General features: G+C 36.1%; 2 protein-coding genes across 4 annotated transcripts; one reads left to right on the forward strand and one right to left on the reverse strand.

The window, feature by feature from the left end:
- Positions 1-1,236: 1,236 nt before the first annotated feature.
- Positions 1,237-17,929, reverse strand: LOC138335737 (interleukin 17-like protein). 3 transcript variants are annotated; one of them, XM_069284903.1, is made up of 3 exons: positions 17,884-17,929; positions 2,341-2,495; positions 1,237-1,643 (listed from the first exon to the last, which is right to left on the reverse strand). In XM_069284903.1, the coding sequence occupies exons 2-3, from the start codon at positions 2,487-2,489 to the stop codon at positions 1,265-1,267; spliced, it is 528 nt and encodes a 175-aa protein (XP_069141004.1). In that variant the 5' UTR covers positions 2,490-2,495; positions 17,884-17,929; the 3' UTR covers positions 1,237-1,264. The 3 variants fall into 3 exon arrangements, with proteins under 3 accessions (XP_069141004.1, XP_069141002.1, XP_069141003.1); XM_069284901.1 differs by lacking the exon at positions 17,884-17,929 and adding an exon at positions 3,615-3,697; XM_069284902.1 differs by lacking the exon at positions 17,884-17,929 and adding an exon at positions 2,954-3,105.
- LOC138335746 (uncharacterized) lies at positions 13,144-14,457 on the forward strand. Its single transcript, XM_069284909.1, has 2 exons — positions 13,144-13,294; positions 13,869-14,457. Exons 1-2 carry the CDS (start codon positions 13,212-13,214, stop codon positions 14,356-14,358), a joined length of 573 nt encoding a protein of 190 aa, XP_069141010.1. The 5' UTR covers positions 13,144-13,211; the 3' UTR covers positions 14,359-14,457.
- Positions 17,930-19,107: the final 1,178 nt, after the last annotated feature.

The following is a 19,107-nucleotide window of genomic DNA, read 5'->3' on the forward strand; positions in this document are numbered from 1 at the left end:
TCAAGAGATTAGACCAGGCTATATCATACATATACCACTGCTGTAAATATAGAATACAATCTTACATTAATTCAAATTAGCTCTTAAGGTTAACTAGGTGACTAAATCATTCTTTAAAGTTTAATATCAAGTTAAAGGTCATGTCTCCCTGTCGTCCTCTGTCGAAGAAGCATATAAATCAGCGTGAACGTTCTGAAGGCTAGCACCTGTAACAGTCCTGTGTCCGACACGTAACACACTTAGGGACACATGTAACAGTCTTATGTCCGACACGTAGCACACTTAGGGACACATGTAACAGTCCTGTGTCCGACAGGTAGCGCACTGAGGGACACCTGTAACAGTCCTGCGTCCGACAGGTAGCACACTGAGGGACACCTGTAACAGTCCTGTGTCCGTCAGGTAGCACACTGAGGGACACCTGTAATAGTCCTGTGTCCGACAGATAGCACAGTGAGGGACACCTGTAACAGTCCTGTGTCCGACAGGTAGCACACTGAGGGACACATGTAACAGTCTTATGTCCGACACGTAGCACACTTAGGGACACATGTAACAGTCTTATGTCCGACACGTAGCACACTTAGGGACACATGTAACAGTCTTATGTCCGACACGTAGCACACTTAGGGACACATGTAACAGTCCTGTGTCCGACAGGTAGCACACTGAGGGACACATGTAACAGTCTTATGTCCGACACGTAGCACACTCATAAAGTTATACATTAAGAGTAACCAAAAAAGATTTATGATGGTGCAGACAAGATAAAGATCATGATACTCTTTTATAGTAGGCATGAATGACAGCCGTATTCAGGCCCAAGGATCTCACAATGTCATAAATGCCGAAGCATACCAGTGTTTTAAAAAAAATTTGTGATTACAGCAATCATTCTTAAGGGTCATGCTGATGTCATTGTCAATACCGCTGATATCACGAATACAAAAATAATTTTAATAAGTTTCCTTATCTTATTTATATCGGTGATATATTCATTTCTCCGTTAGTAACCTGTAATGTATTGTGCTAAATCGCGCGGAAATGATTTGAGAATGAAGACATTCAGACGTGAAACGCAATATGGAGTCAGAACTGAAAGACGACTGTAGGTCTTTCATAAACTTGTCATATCACACTGAAGAATAAAAATAAATTATTCAATAGTGCATGAAATTATGAAAAAAACCAGAAAACAAATTTCAAACAAAGTATCATATTTAATATAAACCACCACAACACATTTACGAATAAAACAAAGCTTTTACATTATGAAATTTTCAGGAGACTTCCTATTGGATGATAATAACTTTGGACGAGAAAGTCTGCTCCGCACACAATGACATGATACCGACACTTTCTGGTGAGCTAAAGTGTACTCATACTCTCCATCAATACATGTACTTGTTCTCTTTAGGACCGGAAGGAAGCGATACACAGGCTCGCATGCGTATTGATGTCTTTGTCTACTGCGCAATCCCGGTATCTGACAGCCCTCACATCGGCATCGAGCGTGCACAATGGCAGAGGGAATTCTGGTGATATCCACCTCTTTGACTAAGTAGGATGGACACGCAGATAGATCTTCTGATTCGTCAAGGTCTGTTGGTAAGGGGCACGTGGTATCACCTTGAAGTAAAATTCTGGAAAAATAAATTGATAGTTATATAAATATATTGCATTCTGGTTCATACTATTTGTAATATTTTAAAAGGTAAACGATTTCATAGGAATGGATTTTTTTCTGACGCAGATATAGGTATTTAAAAATATGAAAGTATTATGTTGTTGAAATAATTGTTCCTATATTCATAAGACAACAGCAGTAAACATACAACACAACAAAACGAAAGGCATAACGCTCGGCCTACTAACAGACATATTCATTTAAGGACGGCCTGACATGTATGCGATGCGTGTGTGGAGTCTATGGTACATGGTAAAATAAATGTATAAATAATGTAAATTCAAAATACAAATCACAAGGAAGACACGCTGAAGATCAAGTAACAAGCTGTTTGTAACGAGAAGTAAACGAGGCGTCTGTGGAACAAAATTACGTTAAGTATATGCTGTAACAACAAGATATTTAATAACATAAACACTAATGCTAGTTCGGCACGTGAGCTTCTCTGGTTCGCGCACCATTTAGCAGATGCTGATTGGTTTAATAAGTGCTCACGGAAGTGACGTACATGTCCAATCTAGCCAATACCGATGTTAATTTTGAAACACATTCAATCTTGTTTTGGTAGATGGTTTCATTAATGAATGCTCGATGTAAATACATTTCCTTTGGTAAACTATGTTTGATTCTTTAAACTTATAACTTATACTTACGTATATGTGTCGGGCGTTTCCACATCCGCGGCTTCATATGACAGCCATAATTTACTTCCTTCTAACAGGGTACGCGTGAGATTGTTCATCTGACCGGCGCTGGGATTACGACACCACGTTGTCATGGAAATCTGACCATTCAGCAGCATCAGTATCTGCGGGACACATACGTTATAAACATTAGAAACATATAAATGGAAAATTTCATAGAAGCACAATTCTTCATAAAAGCACACACTATGAGAAAACAATGTAAGGAATACGAAATAGTTTTAAAAAGTTTAATATTTATCTAAAATAAATCTTTTGTACATTTTTAAACTATATATATTTCAGCGTAATATTCCATATGATTTTCTTTTCGATATTTGTGAAGGAAAGTACTTTTGTGTCATTAAATAAATGATAAACAATTGTTTTTATCTCCACTATATCATGTTTTGTTTGTCGTAGAGTACATTGGACTGATGTCTTGGTGCTATAAACGTCTAACGTGTTGTCAGTTATGAGGTAAAAAGTATTTGTTTTGTCATTTAGCTTATTTACTATTCGTCTCACGCTACTGTGATAATATAATTGTCAGTGATTCTACATGTTCATCAAGGTGTATTACCGTATACTAGTATAAAGATTGGTGTTTACTTCCTTCCACCCCGTTTATGAAGTCCCGCGTTATGTTACATCAGCTGTTGAGAATTCACGGATATGTATACGATCTACAGGACGACACTATTGTTACAGACGACACGCGTAGTCTGTTGTCTGTTGTATATCCTACACCTACTGTGTCCCTTAAATAACACATAGCCTCTCTGTGTATCGTTTCCATCACAGTACAGTATAACCTGCTAAACCTTTTGTGTCTATTCAATCAGTGTATGATATTCCGTTAGTAACACTCCAGTGATTCGGTTACCCTGTCCCTATAATTACATAGCTAGAGCAGAAAATCTGACAATTGAAAAGCTATTTAATATATTAAAATGAATTGGTGCAGAATGAGGTAGGAAATTGACTGTATCCAGATTAATGAATACAATGTTCTAAAAACGATAAAAAACATACTTTATGGTTTAACGTGGAAAGTTTTGATGAAAGTGAGTCTGCACTATCCACAGTTATAATTAACTAGATATTTATCCCCTGTATAAATACCCCGAATATCATCAAAAGTATGAAAAAACTGTTAATAATTAAGCATTAAGTAAGTGAACACAGGATTAACCTCCTTTCTCTCTATTTTCTGTAAATATAATGGCGTAATAATATTTTACCTGTAGCAGCAATATCGAGTTGACATAAGAAGGCATGGTAATATAAAAAATATCAAGAGTTATGAAGATTTATCAAATTAAATCTGGTCTATGAGGTGGTATATTTTTGAGCGATTTTATAACAATCCGTCGTGGAATTCCCTTTTTAGTTGATCCCGGACTTTCCTGATTTCTACCCCATCCTGGAGATATAGGAAGTCTTCATACCCGTTTGTATGTAAATCGAGTAGCCTGGTCATAAAGTGATAACATTTCCTTGATAAAGCAAGGGTTTCTCCAGTAATGCTGGTTAACACATAAAGATACATTATCAGAAAAAAGAAATGAAATACAATATTCAAAAATCGACATTGTTTTATGCATTTTAAAATAGGTGACAAAAATGAGTTTCATACATGTATTTTCAGTCAATATACTCTTTTTGAAATATGAATCTTGTCGCCATTTTAGAATACCTGTTAATAGAAAATAAGAAAAATGAGATACTGTATCCAAATAATCGACATAGATTTGCGCATTTTAAAATAGATGACAAAAATGACTTTAAAACATATATATTTTCAGTCAATATTCTCTTTTTAAAATATGAAATTTGTCAGCATTTTGAAATCACCATCAACAAAAAAGTGAGTCAACTTGACTTAGTGGCATCGTCAGTAAAATAGACTTTTTTGTGTTTCTCGACCAATTCATTTTACTCATTAATACATGATTTAGGTTTTTTTTTATTTTGTTTATTGTTTTATCTTATTTCACAAACACCCAAACGTAACTAAAGATTCAGATACTGCTAAGAAATAAAGAGACAAAGAACGAAAGTTGTATTTAAGGATTAGCGTAACTATATTGTACTATGTTATGGAGGTATAACACAAAAATCTGAGTGAACTCTAGTGTACTCTTAACAAACCGCGGTTTATGACGAGAGTACACTAAGAGGTTTTTGCAGTGTTTACTTCTGCTTATTGCAGAGCATATAGGGAGTGGGACGACTGCTTTGTCAGCATCATGTGACCAAGTGGGGTATGCCTGTTCTAAACACGCACCTCACACACGCAACACGTATGTATGTAACTCGCATACACGGAGCCTTTGCTGATAATAGGCAGGTTAATCTTATCAACTAACCAAGTTTTGTGTGCAAGAAATGTCTGTGTGTTTTGGGAGACTGTGGTATGATTAATAGAATCTTTCCCTACCTAGAGGCGTGACAACGAAATCACAATCCAAGGGGTAATTCATGAACGTTTAACCCGAGGCTTGCCGAGTATTGGACATTCAGGAATTCCCCCGACGGTTGTGATTTGTTGTCATACCCTCATAGGTAGGGAATGATTCTTTTTCTCCCACATACAAAAGAAAAAGTCTAGGGATTGGTTTGACAGGAAAATCTCTCACGGCTAAAACCGGTGACAAATCAGTGAATGGTGGGAGAACAGATTGTGTCTTTTTGGAAAGTAGATACTCTTCTCTATTTTATTGTGATATCTTACTAAAGCAAGCTGCTCCGAGCAATACGTTTAGCCTACGGTTGAGCACTCACCCCTGTGAAGTAGACTCTAGGACCATAGTTTGTAAAAGTGGTATTTTCTGGTTCTGCTTAGTGCTCAAAATTAGAGGAATTGGACTACTAGTTCGCCCTTTGTCAGTATGTGACTGGGTGGGATAAGCTATTTTTTGTCCTCGGGGACATGCTTCAGTGATATAGCACTATAAATAGGAAAATAGATCCACTGTACAGGTTACGGGTTTATTAGTTTAACAATTACTAACAGCCAGAGTCTTGTAAGTTGTTGGTGGAGGAAAACCGGATTACCCGGAGAAAAACCACCGAACAACGGTGCCCCAAATTGGAATCGAACTCACCTCCCAGATGTGGAGGGTTTATGGTAATATGTCGGGACATCTTAACCACTCGGCCACCGCGGTCTCTTCCAATATACAAGAATATACAACACGAATATACCGCAGTCTCCCAAAACACACGCTTGACACTTTACACACGAAAAGACACCACATACACGGGAGGCCGTCCTAAATGACATAACAAACCAAACGAAACTGCAATGAAGATTTAAATTAATGATGAGTTGATTGAAATTGTTAAATGTTAAGGCTATATATCCCAGTTTAGTGATATTGATAAAATATCCACAGGGATCTGAAAATAAGTTACAGTTTAAGTCAATATGGACCCACCAAAGTGTCCATTTTCAACGTTTGAGGGGTCTAGATAAAAACAAAATGTATTCTACATAGTACTGTTCACGTAAAGGGTAGAAAGATCCCAGAGACAAAACTTCTACCTCACATAGCTTTAGTTGCTAAAAGTCATATTTCTAGCACGGCTTCATAGATGCGGTTACTACCGTTGGAAAAAGCGATAATACTCCTTTCAAAAATCACTCTACACAACTATACTCAAGACTTCAATCGGGCCGTGGACATTCACGATGGCACTTTCTCATCCATTATGCATGATCGAGATCTCTCTGCAATCTCATTGGCTGACTGACTGTTGTGCTCTTTTCGGGACACTTCGTCATTTACCTTTGGCGTAACCAACACAACAGAGACACCCGATAAAAATATATGCATTATGTCTGAGAAAGTGTCACCATAAATTACTACGGCCGGAGTGAGGACATTTTTGTGTCATTTTTTGTTGAAACGGGATTGATATAGTCTTATTGGCGGCACTTTGTATAGTTGTGTAGGGTGATTGTGAAAGGAGAATGCACGCTCGTGAAAGGAGAATGCACGCTCGTGAAAGGCGACTAAATACCGTTAGTGGGACGACTGGTTCGCCCGTTGTCAGTATAATGTGACTTGGTGGGATGTGTTGCTTGGTGTAATCGGCGGCATGCTGCAGTGATCTAGCACTATCAAAAGGGCAAGTGTTCCACTATACACTTTCTTAAAACACCAATCACTTCATACACACTACACTCCGCATTACATGGGAGGCCGTCCTTACATGACTAAGGCTGGTAATAGGACGTTGATTAATATTACGGTAATAGTCGCTTTTATGAAGACGTGCTAGAAATTTGACATTTTTTGTCGCTAGAGCCATGTGGGGTAGAAATTTTGTCTTATTTTTACCTATTTTGATCTAGACCACTTGCATGTCTAAAAAATGGTCTATGGACATTCTGGTAGGTTGTCAATAATTCTCAGATCCCTGCGCATATACGTTTGGAAGAGGGGTTGTATATAAAATTAAAGAGGATCATTGCCTTAATTTCATCTCATTTATTATTGGCTTTAAATTCTTTCAATTATTTGACCATTTCCATTTTGCATATTTACGTATATGTTTTATCTCATACTTTTTGACGTTTTCCAAATTATTTTTCTCAAACCTGCTTAATAGCTGCTTCGTTCAAGATAAGTTCCTGTGTTGCGTTATATTGGCGTCTAGATTGTGTTTTCAAATATGTTTATTAACAACTTAGTTCTAACAATAGGGGCTCGAAAAATAACATGGCTAGTTTACAATGATTCTTGAATGAAAGAACACACCAGGTACAGTAATTCATATGCGTTCTGACATATGAAAACGATTGTGAATAAAGAGTGAATTATTTTCCATTGTTAATCAGTGTAGGTAGAAACGAGTCGATGCATTAAAACAGTTGGTATGATTTTGGCGTTGCATTTTCATACACAAACAAGCCAATGTTAATAATCATGGACACAAAGGCAGGGGGTCGAACGTATCTTGGTATCTGGGTATGCGAAGGAGTAATTTTGTATGTGAAGCAAATATGGCGTCCAAAGTTCCGCTTCGAGTGTCAACCGTGAATGAAATGATCGGTACTTTCCGGAATTTCTCACAGTGGACACAGGGTTAACATTTTTGACAGGCTATTTCGCAAGATTCTGTCTATCATACGGCCGTTCTAACGAACTACAAGTTCACATTCAGGCAAACAAAGTCCCGTACCATGCCCAGTTGCTGTTTTTTGCGTGAAAATCGCGTGGTTTTTCTTCAATAGATTTTTTTATTTTTTTTTTTTAAATTAAGTAAGGACAGTAATCATCTGTCGGGTTTTTAGAAACTACAATCATTTTGTCACCGAAACGCAACATCTTATATTATAAGAGTGATGCATGAAGCTTAGAAGAGACATGAGTGATTTTCCAGTCACGGTTGACACTCGAACCGGAGCTACCAAATTACACCTTCGCATACCAAGACACGTTCGACCCCCTGACAGGGATGAAGGAGATAATAATATCTGCCTGTAGAAAAGGTGTATTATCCAATTAGAAATCGGACAAAGATAAATGGATACTGCTATAGGGACAAAAAAAGTATTATGCAACATGTTTGAATTCCATGATAACAGTTGATGTGTGTGCTAATGTCTGTATATCTGGATATTTCCTAGTGAAGGCACTGTGTTGTCAGAGAATAGACTGGGGTTGGATGGTGACCATAACTTTATAACTTACAAGGATGCATCCGCGAAAGACACTCCTTGGTGGGTGTTAATATAATCCGCCCACAGAGGAAATAGATATCACAACAATGGCCTTTTTTTATCATATAAGAAGTCTGTCGTTCCTTGTTATGTGAAGAGATCTTTTGTCGATGTTATATGGTACATCACAGATAAATACAGTGTAAATGTTTTGTTTAGTCAGTGATACGATGTTCTTATTTTCATAAAATGTTTGTCTGTTTCCAAAATTTCCAATATATCTTATAGAATGGACATTATAAAGATATTATAGCTAAAATAATTAATTACAATAAAAAAAATAACTTGGTATTAACTGCTTATTCACACATTAAAGACCTCTCCAATATGTAAATACACGTAGTTGCGTAATTGGGGAGACCGGTATGTTCGTATTGTGTCTCTTTGAGGTTTTAAAGCTCCCTCCCACTTATAGTACCAAGACACTGAAAAACCATACTACGAAAACACTATTGAGTACACATCACATTGCCAGCCATAATTTACAATCAACAGACAAAGTAGCCCCACTATATTTGTGCTGTATCTTAATGGAGCAAGAGGTATTATACTACGCCGTTGGCAACAGAAAGAACTTTTTTCACACAGACGAATGCTCAGCCAAGACGAATACGTTGGTAAGAAGTCTTTTTTTATTAAAGGACAAAAGATCCGACGTTTAGTCGTCTTTTATGATTCTACTATAGAGATAGCAAGTTCAATTTTCAAGGTTCAATTTGTCATATTCAAATTTCTTTACTGTAGAATTGTTGCCAGCGTAGAACCGTTATCAAGAACTTGTCAAAACTCCAGCAACCAAACTACTTTTATCAATAGACATTTAAATTCAACCGTAGTATATGAACATTTAATACTCGATTTTATTTACATCATCTTTCTTTTACAAACAAGGATGTATAAGACATATAATAAATTAAATAAAAGACATTTATAAATAAACGAACGAAATTGTTTGTTGACCTACGTGTAACATTGTATGGGCGTTACCTTTATTTGGAGGAGGCTGACTCCATTGTAGCGATGACTTTATTTCGGGATATTACATGAGAAGATGTAAGGGCGTGACCATTTGTCCATACTTGTGTTATACAACTGTTTTCTAGGTAATACTTTAATGGTAGTTGATTGGTGTAATTTAAAACACTTAGTAAACGTATAATACATATTTATGTCAATCCGGACTAAAGAGATATCGGTAACCAAGTAATTACCCTACCATGGAATGAGGAAGATGGCCCACCTTCGAACACTTAGAAGGTTCCAATCAGGTAAGGCTTCTTTAAAAAGAAAAAGAAAAAAAAAATTTTTCCGGAAAAAGTGCTAATAAGATAAGTTTCCATATCCATACAAGTAATGACATCAGCTGTTGTTTGCTAACCTATCCATCCAAATAGCGTTGTGATAAACATCATTTCTGAAAGCTTATTACTGCAAATCACTTCATTTTCACCAGATACAAATCGGGAATTCAAACGCTTCATGAATTTTATTATAAAATGTAAAACAAATGCATAATTGTCTAAGTGTTCTGGATTCCTTAAATATGGCGCCAATTAGGGTTATACACTAAACTAAAGTGGTTTATTGTATATCAACGCAATGTGTAGTGGAATGCATCATTTTTGTCTCATTCGCACATTCGTTTCATCTTTTTATCCTATTCACACTAGGTAATGATTAAATCTTTAATCAAATTAACACAAGACTTTTTGTCATTGAATAGTTTTATGATGGCTTGGGTTTAAAACATAATAAAAATAACATTTTAATTCAGCTTGCAATGTATAGATTTGTCGAAAACAATATTGCGCAACCCGACCAGTATTTCCATTCAGAAGTTTACGGAATTAAGACGGGCTTCAGCGCGTTTTTCCATAGTTCCCTGCGACCTAGATTTAAATGGTGTGATCGTGATGAATTGTCTCAAATCTAAATATAGGTTAATGTGGGTCATTGTGTAAACATTTCTGTATCAATCTGATCACATTACTTATATGAAGTTAATTGGAGGTAATATATTTAGTGTGATATATGACTGAGTTAGAATACTTCAGTTTTTATTTTGTTTTAACAGTGGAAAGTGTCGAAATGATCTCCGATTTAGACGGTGTGTTCCCCCTATCGTTTGCTGTGCTATATATGAATATATTAACTAACCTGAATACTATATTCAGATTTGCACCTTATATATGGCTTACATAACCTTGTTAAATTCCAGAGCGTTAATGGATGTTTTGTTTTCAGTCCAGGATATGGAAATAAAAACGTTGCCACTGGCTAGGCTTAAATTAAAATCTTGATGTTTATAAATGATGCAATTTCTTTCATATTCAATTCTACATTCATAGAATACATCAAGGATAATTCTAAAACGAAACAATACTTCTTGGCTATTGCATACCATAGAGGGTTTCATATAGATTGTCATAACTTGTGTGCTCAATCCGTCTGTTTTATACGATAAAATATGTTTAAATCAGGGCTTCATACAAGTTGAAAATATTATGCCCAATCCCATTTTTATAGGACATTACCATAAAATATTACAAATACTGCATATATTGTCATGCAACATTTCCTTGGTTACAAAAGTGAAAAATATACATGTAGTATACGAAAAAAACTAACGAAACTATGATTATGTTCAAAACAAAATTAGTCGTTAGCGTTTGCTGCGGTGGCCTTGCAGTTAGGGTGTTACAATTGTACCAGCTGCCCCTATTGTTTGATTGTAAAAGGCGGCTAAATTTAGGGTATTATCCTTTCGTTTTTACTTACGTCTTCCTCGACACCGCCTCAGGTTTGGCATATAACGAAACTATGATTATGTGCAAAACAAAATTAGTCGTTAGCGTTTGTTGCGGTGGCTCTGCAGGTAGGGTGTTACAATTGTACCAGCTGCCCCTATTGTTTGATCGTAAAAGGCGACTAAATTTAGGATATTATCCTTTCGTTTTTACTTACGTCTTCCTCGACACCGCCTCAGGTTTGGCATATAACGAAACTATGATTATGTGCAAAACAAAATTAGTCGTTAGCGTTTGTTGCGGTGGCTCTGCAGGTAGGGTGTTACAATTGTACCAGCTGCCCCTATTGTTTGATCGTAAAAGGCGACTAAATTTAGGATATTATCCTTTCTTTTTAACTTACGTCTTCCTTGACACCGCCTCAGGTTTGGCATATGACTGGGCGCTTGTCCTTGTGAGGAAGACTTTGGGTTCTGTCCCCTGGCCGAGATACACCATACTATAAAAGTGGTAATTTCTGCTGCTGCTTTTCGCTGAGCTTATCGGGAGTGGAACGACTGCAAGTCTTTAAGCGCCTAGCCTAGAGTGGGACGACTGGTTTGGGCTTGTAATATGATTAGATGTGTGTTGTTCAGTGTCTTTGGAAGCACGCTTCCGTGATATATCACTAAAATAGGGCACGGGTCGCACTATAATATCAAAAATATATTTGAGTGTCTCAAAAGATAGACATTCGCACAAACACGAATTGCGTACAATGTGGGCCATCGTAAAAGGACCAAATCAACCAACCAATGCTTTTAACTTCATTGAAATTATTTATCAGTCATATTTTCTGTCTCAAGTATCAGATTTTTGGAGCTAGTTGCAAGCAATTCACGCGTCCAAGAATTACAACTTCATTCCATCATTTCATGTGACACAAATCGTTTTAAGTGTCGTAGTGAAAGTATTCTGCAAAAGAAGCTACTGGAATTTTGTTTTAGCCATTTTCACTAAAAATTGATTTTGTTTTTTTTAGCCATTTTCACTAAAAATTGATTTTATTCATATATAGACATACAACACATACGCATATTTCGGAATCGGAAAACAAGCTTAGAGTGTATATAAATTCCTTTCCAAGAAATATCAAGGTAAACGAAAACTTCGGTACGAGAAATACCCTTTACAAGATATAGATAAATTATATCAAAGAAAAAATATAAAATATAGAAAAATACTTGTACATTGCAACAAGCAGTGAATACAAGATAAAATAGAAAGTTTGAAAATGCATGAAATACTGTTGTTATGAAAAATACTTTCATCAGACAAAAATCAACGTATCCGCCCATTGCATCCTCCACGTATAATTATGACGTTGACGACCGTAAAACTTTCCATGTGTTTAATGGACCTATAACTACAGCTCACATAAATCTCATGCATGTAATCTTTGTCGTCACGCTCAATTTACCTTATATTATAATGATAATCCCATCCACGCATCAATGTTTGATCAAAGATAGAAATAGGGGGGCCTTTCCAAGATAAGGAAGACGGGGGAAAGCTAAAAGAATGTGGAAATTCAGAACTATTTTCTTTAAAAGGTTGATTTTAACCTCTTGTAGCAGTACATTCGTTATCGACATCACACGACATTATAGCTTACATATAAGAATGGACGTGCTTATTGCTATACAGGTAATTGTCAAACAAAGTACATATATAATCCAGGGGGAGTCCTGCACTCATAGAAGAGCTTTGTTTATTTTGTTCCTTTTACGCAAATGTTCAATTAGGCAACGCACTCAGCATAAAGGGAGTGGGACGACTGGTTTGCCCGTTGTCAATATAATGCGACCGGATGGAGTAAGTTTGTTCGATGACTTCGGTGGCATGCTTTAGTGAGAGATCACTATAAAAGGGGAAGAGTTCCACCACCACAATGAGACACCAAGTGAATATACCAAAGCCTCTCAATATATACAGAAATTCACGCACCACAATATGGAATGCCGTCTTTTAGTGTCCCAGGCTGTACAGGACGTTAAAGCTAACGAATCAAACCAAGCCAATTATTAGGCTGAGAAAATTGGCATGTTGATAATGAAAATGCATGACTTAATTCAACAGACAAACAGGGAAAGAGAGAAAATAAAAAAAAATAATTTCTAGCTTTGGATATTCAAGATTTCAACGTATAAAATGTATCGATAGCCTATCACATAATATTGACATTTACACGTAAATTTATTTGACAACAAACATCATCGTATTATTGTTTTTGTTTTATTCTCCAGATATTCCTCATATGTTTCGTTGGAAGTCAGGCACACCACATAAACACTTCTTGTCGGGAGCCAGATGCTGCAGAAATGGGAAGGATGCAAAGAGGCATACTAGAGAATTATATGTATATGTCGGAAGTAGTCGGAAGTCGGAGTCACGTGACAACAAGGTGATGATGAATTGCATATTTATTGGTCCATATCGATGCTCATTGAGTGCTCATTGAGCATGCCAACGACACAAGACCGGATGTCCTCGACGCAAATTTATAACTTGCATATGTGCTACCTATCTGTTTTCATCATTTCGTTTTTGTATTGATACTTTACAAGTATTCATGTTGACCAGTTGCTTCCTAAACAGCATGTACCTTATTGGTAGTTTGCAATAATATCTGTAGGTACATGTCTATGTATTTGTCATCAGACGTTAAAAAGATAATTTTCGTTATTCAGCTTTCCTATAATAAAGACTCTGTCATGTTATGTGTCAATAAAATGTCTTATTGAGAATGTTTAGAATATGTGAAAATAATAGTTGAAGTACTTGTATTTCAACAAGTCTTTATTTCACACCACTTCAAACGTCTAAGTTGTGCAAGAGATAATATGGTAGGCTATTTGGCTTCAGACGCTGGGCTAATTGAAAGTTAATAACTTAACATAAAGATGGTCTAAGTATACGACTATATTTTCTATACAGAGTTTTCATGTTGCTTTTCAAAGCCTGTATTTCTTTTACAGATTTGACCACGACTGCCCAGCCTACAGCCAACCTCAAAAGGGTGAAAAACTTCCACTCTGTCCCACGTTCCAAGAACTCGATTCGGATGCAAACAGAATACCTTCCGACATAGTCCAAACCAGATGTCGCTGTAAGAACTGTGTTCTACGTCACAAGAAACGTCACCAAAATATGTGTAAACCTGTGCTCAGACACATTCCTGTATTGAAGAAAGTAGGCTGTGTATCAGGCGTGTTCGAATATCGCGAGTTCCTGCAGGAAGTTTCAGTGTCATGTGTGTGTACTAAGAAACCCATTTCACACATGGATGATCATGAATCTTCAGTAATACCGTCTCGGTCTCCTGACACCGAGAAAATGGCCATTGATTTTGAACCCGGAAGTCGAGACTCTGATTCCGCCCATAATGATGACGATACGCAAACAGAACACAGCCATGGCCATCAACACATTACGGATCATATTGAAACTGAAAAAATGCCAGAATAAAGTCAAGATGATAAGTGTCATCATTGTATAGTGACCTTTGACCTTGTTTGACTCGAAGCTGTTTGATATGGTTATCTTTATTCGTAATAAAGTGTGCTGATTGAGGCGAATTTCTGTCGTCTTTTGTCGTTTAGATAATGAATGATGCTCTTTCAATTGTTTTGTATCTTATATTGAAATTTGATTTATTATTTAAAAGAACAACATTATCATAACCAGATAGGGTGAGAAGTCAGCTAGCTCACACGCTAGAAAATAACATAAATATAATATCAATTACATTTTACATGTATATTCATAGTTTATTTTCCACCCCGGTTTTAAATATCAATGTCGCATAAATGAATGATGTAGCATAAAATGACATGATGATATAACCTAAATGTGCCAGTCCCCACATCAGACAAACTAAATCTCCCAGTTTAATACTACGTAACCACAGGCAAAGAAATATGACACTAAATTAAGATGTTAAGAAAACGCTTGGTTAACTTTTAATACTGAAAATTTGTTTTTCAGTATTAAAACAGTATTAAAATTTAAATCTTTTGAATTATAATAATAATACGCTGTATGTGTTAGATTGTCTAATCGTTTACACAGTCTTCTAGGAAAGGTTTAGAACATAACATAGATGATTTAATTTGAAACACAAATGCTGAAGATGAATATGCAAAAGTATACAGAAAAAGATTAACTGTGACCATTTGTCATGAACTTCTACTTTCTTCATATTACTTCGGCTTTATTTCCTTGTACAGGATATTTTCTAATAGATATAAACAATTCAAACCATTTGTATCCTCATTTTATACCATAGAATCTAGTCTGTATTGGACTTGATTAACGATTTTACTTTATATCAAATGAAGTTGTATTACGGAAAGAGAATATTGATAATGCTTTGGATTTCAATTTCTGGATCCATCTACCTGTACAGGTGTTTGTCCTATGAAAAATATCCCCAGCGGCGTCACCAGACACTTCTACCCTGTAGATCACAGGATATCCACCAATTATATCAATTTATCTCGACACTTAACAGTTTGAACGGATGCGACATCTCTATACGAAAATAGATAATGCATCATCTCTGTATTTTGATTTTATGATTTTTTTTTGTATATTAACAGGGGCGGATTCAGGTTTTGAGGTTAGAGGGGGCGTGAGACAAAGCAAATCAGGCGAGGGGTCTGGGGGCCGCCTAGGCCCCCAGAAGCTCTCAGCTCTCGAATAAATGGTGCAAAATCCTGCATTCTGAGGATTTCATGAACACAATTTCCAAAAAAATAATTGAAGCCATTTAAGGATGTTTATTTATGGTTTTCGTGTCAAGTGACATATTTTTTTTATTTGAAGTTTTGATTTTTTTGTTTTACTTACAGAATTGCAATATCAAAATCTTAATATTTATATGGACATAAAGCGAAGAAGGGCGGGGGTCTGGGGCCGCCTAGGCCCCCAGTGAAGCCCTCGAATAAATATACACTTTTTCCAAAAAATAATTGAAGCCATGTAAAAATGTTCGTTTATTATTTTTGACGTCGTCTAATGTCATATTTTGAATATAAAGTTACAGAATTGCACTGCCTAAAATCTGAATATCTATTCATAAAGGCACGAAGCAAGAAAGGGATGGTAGTCTGGGCGCCGCCTAGAACGAATATACGTACCCGGCCTACTATGCCTTTAGGCGGGTACGAATTGGTCCCTAGGTATCGTAGTGGAGCACTGCCTCCGAAAATCACTCGGGCACAGTTTTTCATACGTTTTTGAAGGTTTCCGATTATTTTATGCATATAAATGCATTTACATATTATTTTTGTCCAAAACAAACATATAAATACCATGCTTACTATCTACCGTACCGCTCACAAGACGTCAAAAATCACATTTTGTGAACTTGCCGTATAAATTCCCTCTGAAAGACCTTCATATGTATAACTTTAAAAAAAAAATGCCCCGATGAAAAATTTGATATTTTATGTGGTTCGGTTTTATTGCCTAGTCGGTAAGCTATATCAAACAAGTACGATAAAATGTAAAACAAACGTTTTATAAGGGTTTGCATAATCATCACTTTGCTCCATTAGCAGTAATAGGGAACAATTGTAGCTCTAAAGAAGACACCATTTTCAGTCTAAAAGTCTTTTGAGCTACAATATTGCAGCTAGGGGTCGCCTATTGAAGGTTTTTATAGGGACTAATGAAAGTGTATGTGAACTTTTTTAACGATATAAGCTTTTACTTTTATACAATTATCTGTCAGATTAGATCATTCATCATCCCTAACTTACACAATCTTCATAATTCGTGTGTTGGACAATGAAAGAAAATAAGGCTAGTGGTCTTGTCTATAGCCATACGGTGCCAGGAATCATTGCTATCATCCTGTTTTCTAATAGGGAGCCTTTTGCCATTTTGCATTGATTTTTTTAACATCGTTTGTCCCTATCTTATAACATTATCGTTAAGATATGTGTTTGTTGAAACAAAAAAGGAAGGCATCTGGCCATGGGGTGCACCCAAACCCTAGAAGCTCTCATTTTCTGTCGCATTTGGTTCTCCTTTTGGTTTGATTTTCCACTTTTTTCTTTACACACATTTTCTTATGACAAATAAAAGGCTTCCTAGAAGCATTCGACGTCAGTAGTAATCTTGTAACTGGGCGTTTTGAAAGTACGCACAGATTTGTGAATTGATAGGTCGGATTTAATACAGGGACTTTAATGCTGATTCAAAAATGTGTATTATATCATTCACAAGCTGAAAACGAGGGGCATGACATATAGTCAACCAGCGAAGACTCATGGCCAGCTACAATTCCTTCCACCATCCCCTTCCCCTTTCTTTTATTGCTAATGATATCGAGATATAAACCTGTCAATATTGAATATTAAATATGACAATGAATTATCTAATATGATTTGGGATTTTATCGGTTTTTTTTTTGAAAAAGTAAATACTTGAAGGGACATTGTACCTTTTAAGCGATGGAGATAAAACCTAACTTACACGAAAAAAACTATATAATTTATACCATTGCGCCTGGATACAAGTATGTTCATCATGCATGTATGTACCACAAATGCGAATACATTTAGATTTTAAAATGATAACATCAAACGGTAAAGGTAGGAATACTGGGGAGCTTTCTGTCTAATTTTCACTCTTTAACTAATTCCTTATTTTTTCCCTTTTTCCTTTCTCCCTCTTTTTTTCTTTCTTCCTTCGTTTTCCTTCCTTCCCCTCTTTCTTTTTCTCTTCTTTTTCTTTTATTTTTTTTTTTTTTTTTTTCTTTTTTTTTCTCTCTCTCCTATTTTAGGGGGGGGGGCGTAGCCGGGTCCGCCCCCTCCTTGGATCCGCGCCTGATTAATATTATTACGTGTGCCCTAGTCAATGCCCCTCGTCAATACAACCTCAATGATAACGTGATGTGTACCCTAATTTTACAAGTGACAGGTCAATATAATTCTGTATCTTAATGATGATAATTTTCCCAACAATTATACTAGGTGATCTTACCTGGTTAATACCAGCAACTCAAAGTTGTACAACTGGTTTGCCTGATGTCAGTATAGTGTGAGCGGGTTGGGATAGTGATTGGTGCCTCTGGCAGCACGCTTCACTGACATAACAGTATAAAAAAGGACAAAAGTTCTACTAGTATAAGGCGACACAAATCGGATATAACGAATCCTCACACACACACATTACATAAATAGGGCAGGCCCTAATAGCTAACCAATAATGGTCAAATCAAGAATCAAGTAATGGTCAATACATTCGATCTTCATAATGATAGTATTATAATCATGTTCAAACCAACTATTTATTACTAATTCTGTCTATAGAGAGTCATAGAAATTGTTATCAATGTTTCTATGATTGTGTAGCATTATCATTTTCAACGATACCTTTGAAAGCTCTTACATTGCATCCATGGATTCTATTGATGGGTATCAAACCTCGTTGTTGGTTTCTCTAGAGCAATCGGCAAAGATGATCAATTTTCTATGACATAGAACATTTTCAGCACACATTTGCTGGTGAACTAAAGAACAAATAAGACAAGAGGCTTTATTGTCATTAAACATTTTAGCTTTATCTACGTTACATAAACTATGTGATTCTGGCTGCTGAGTTCGAATAACAATTGATTAGATCACTGCTTCGTTTGTATACAATATTTCTGAGGTTTGCCTCTTCTAAACCAATGTGCTTTTCATAGTTTTTTTTACTAAGTTGAATTTACTCTAGCTGTACATGCTGCGACTTTAAATATTTTATCTGGCCGATAAGAAAGTAAGAATGTATTTCATGGGTGTTGAAGATTTTAAATTTCTATTGTGAGACCTTGTCATCCCTATTCATGATTGATTTTAAGGTAACGAAAATACAGCCACTATATTTCATATTATATTGCGACAAGAGCCCCTGACATGTTAAAAAACATTTGAAGGGGAGTTTATAAAATGCTTTTCCTTCAGAAATGTCTTGATTCAATTTGATATAAATTCATACCTTTCTATAAAGACCACATAAGGAACAAGGACAAAGTTGCCTTTTTCATAAAGTGGTCTATATATCCAGGTAACAATGTGTTATAAATGACAATTTAGGATCCTAAATAGTAGTCTTATTTAGCAGGTGATCTTTACACAGAGGTTGTTGACAAGGCAGGTTTCGTTGTATGTCAATATATGTATGTTAACTTTTATTAGTTAACCTGAGACAAAGTCTCAAGTG

The sequence above is a fragment of the Argopecten irradians genome, chromosome 11, assembly GCF_041381155.1.
Source record: "Argopecten irradians isolate NY chromosome 11, Ai_NY, whole genome shotgun sequence".
NCBI classification, from domain to species: domain Eukaryota; kingdom Metazoa; phylum Mollusca; class Bivalvia; order Pectinida; family Pectinidae; genus Argopecten; species Argopecten irradians.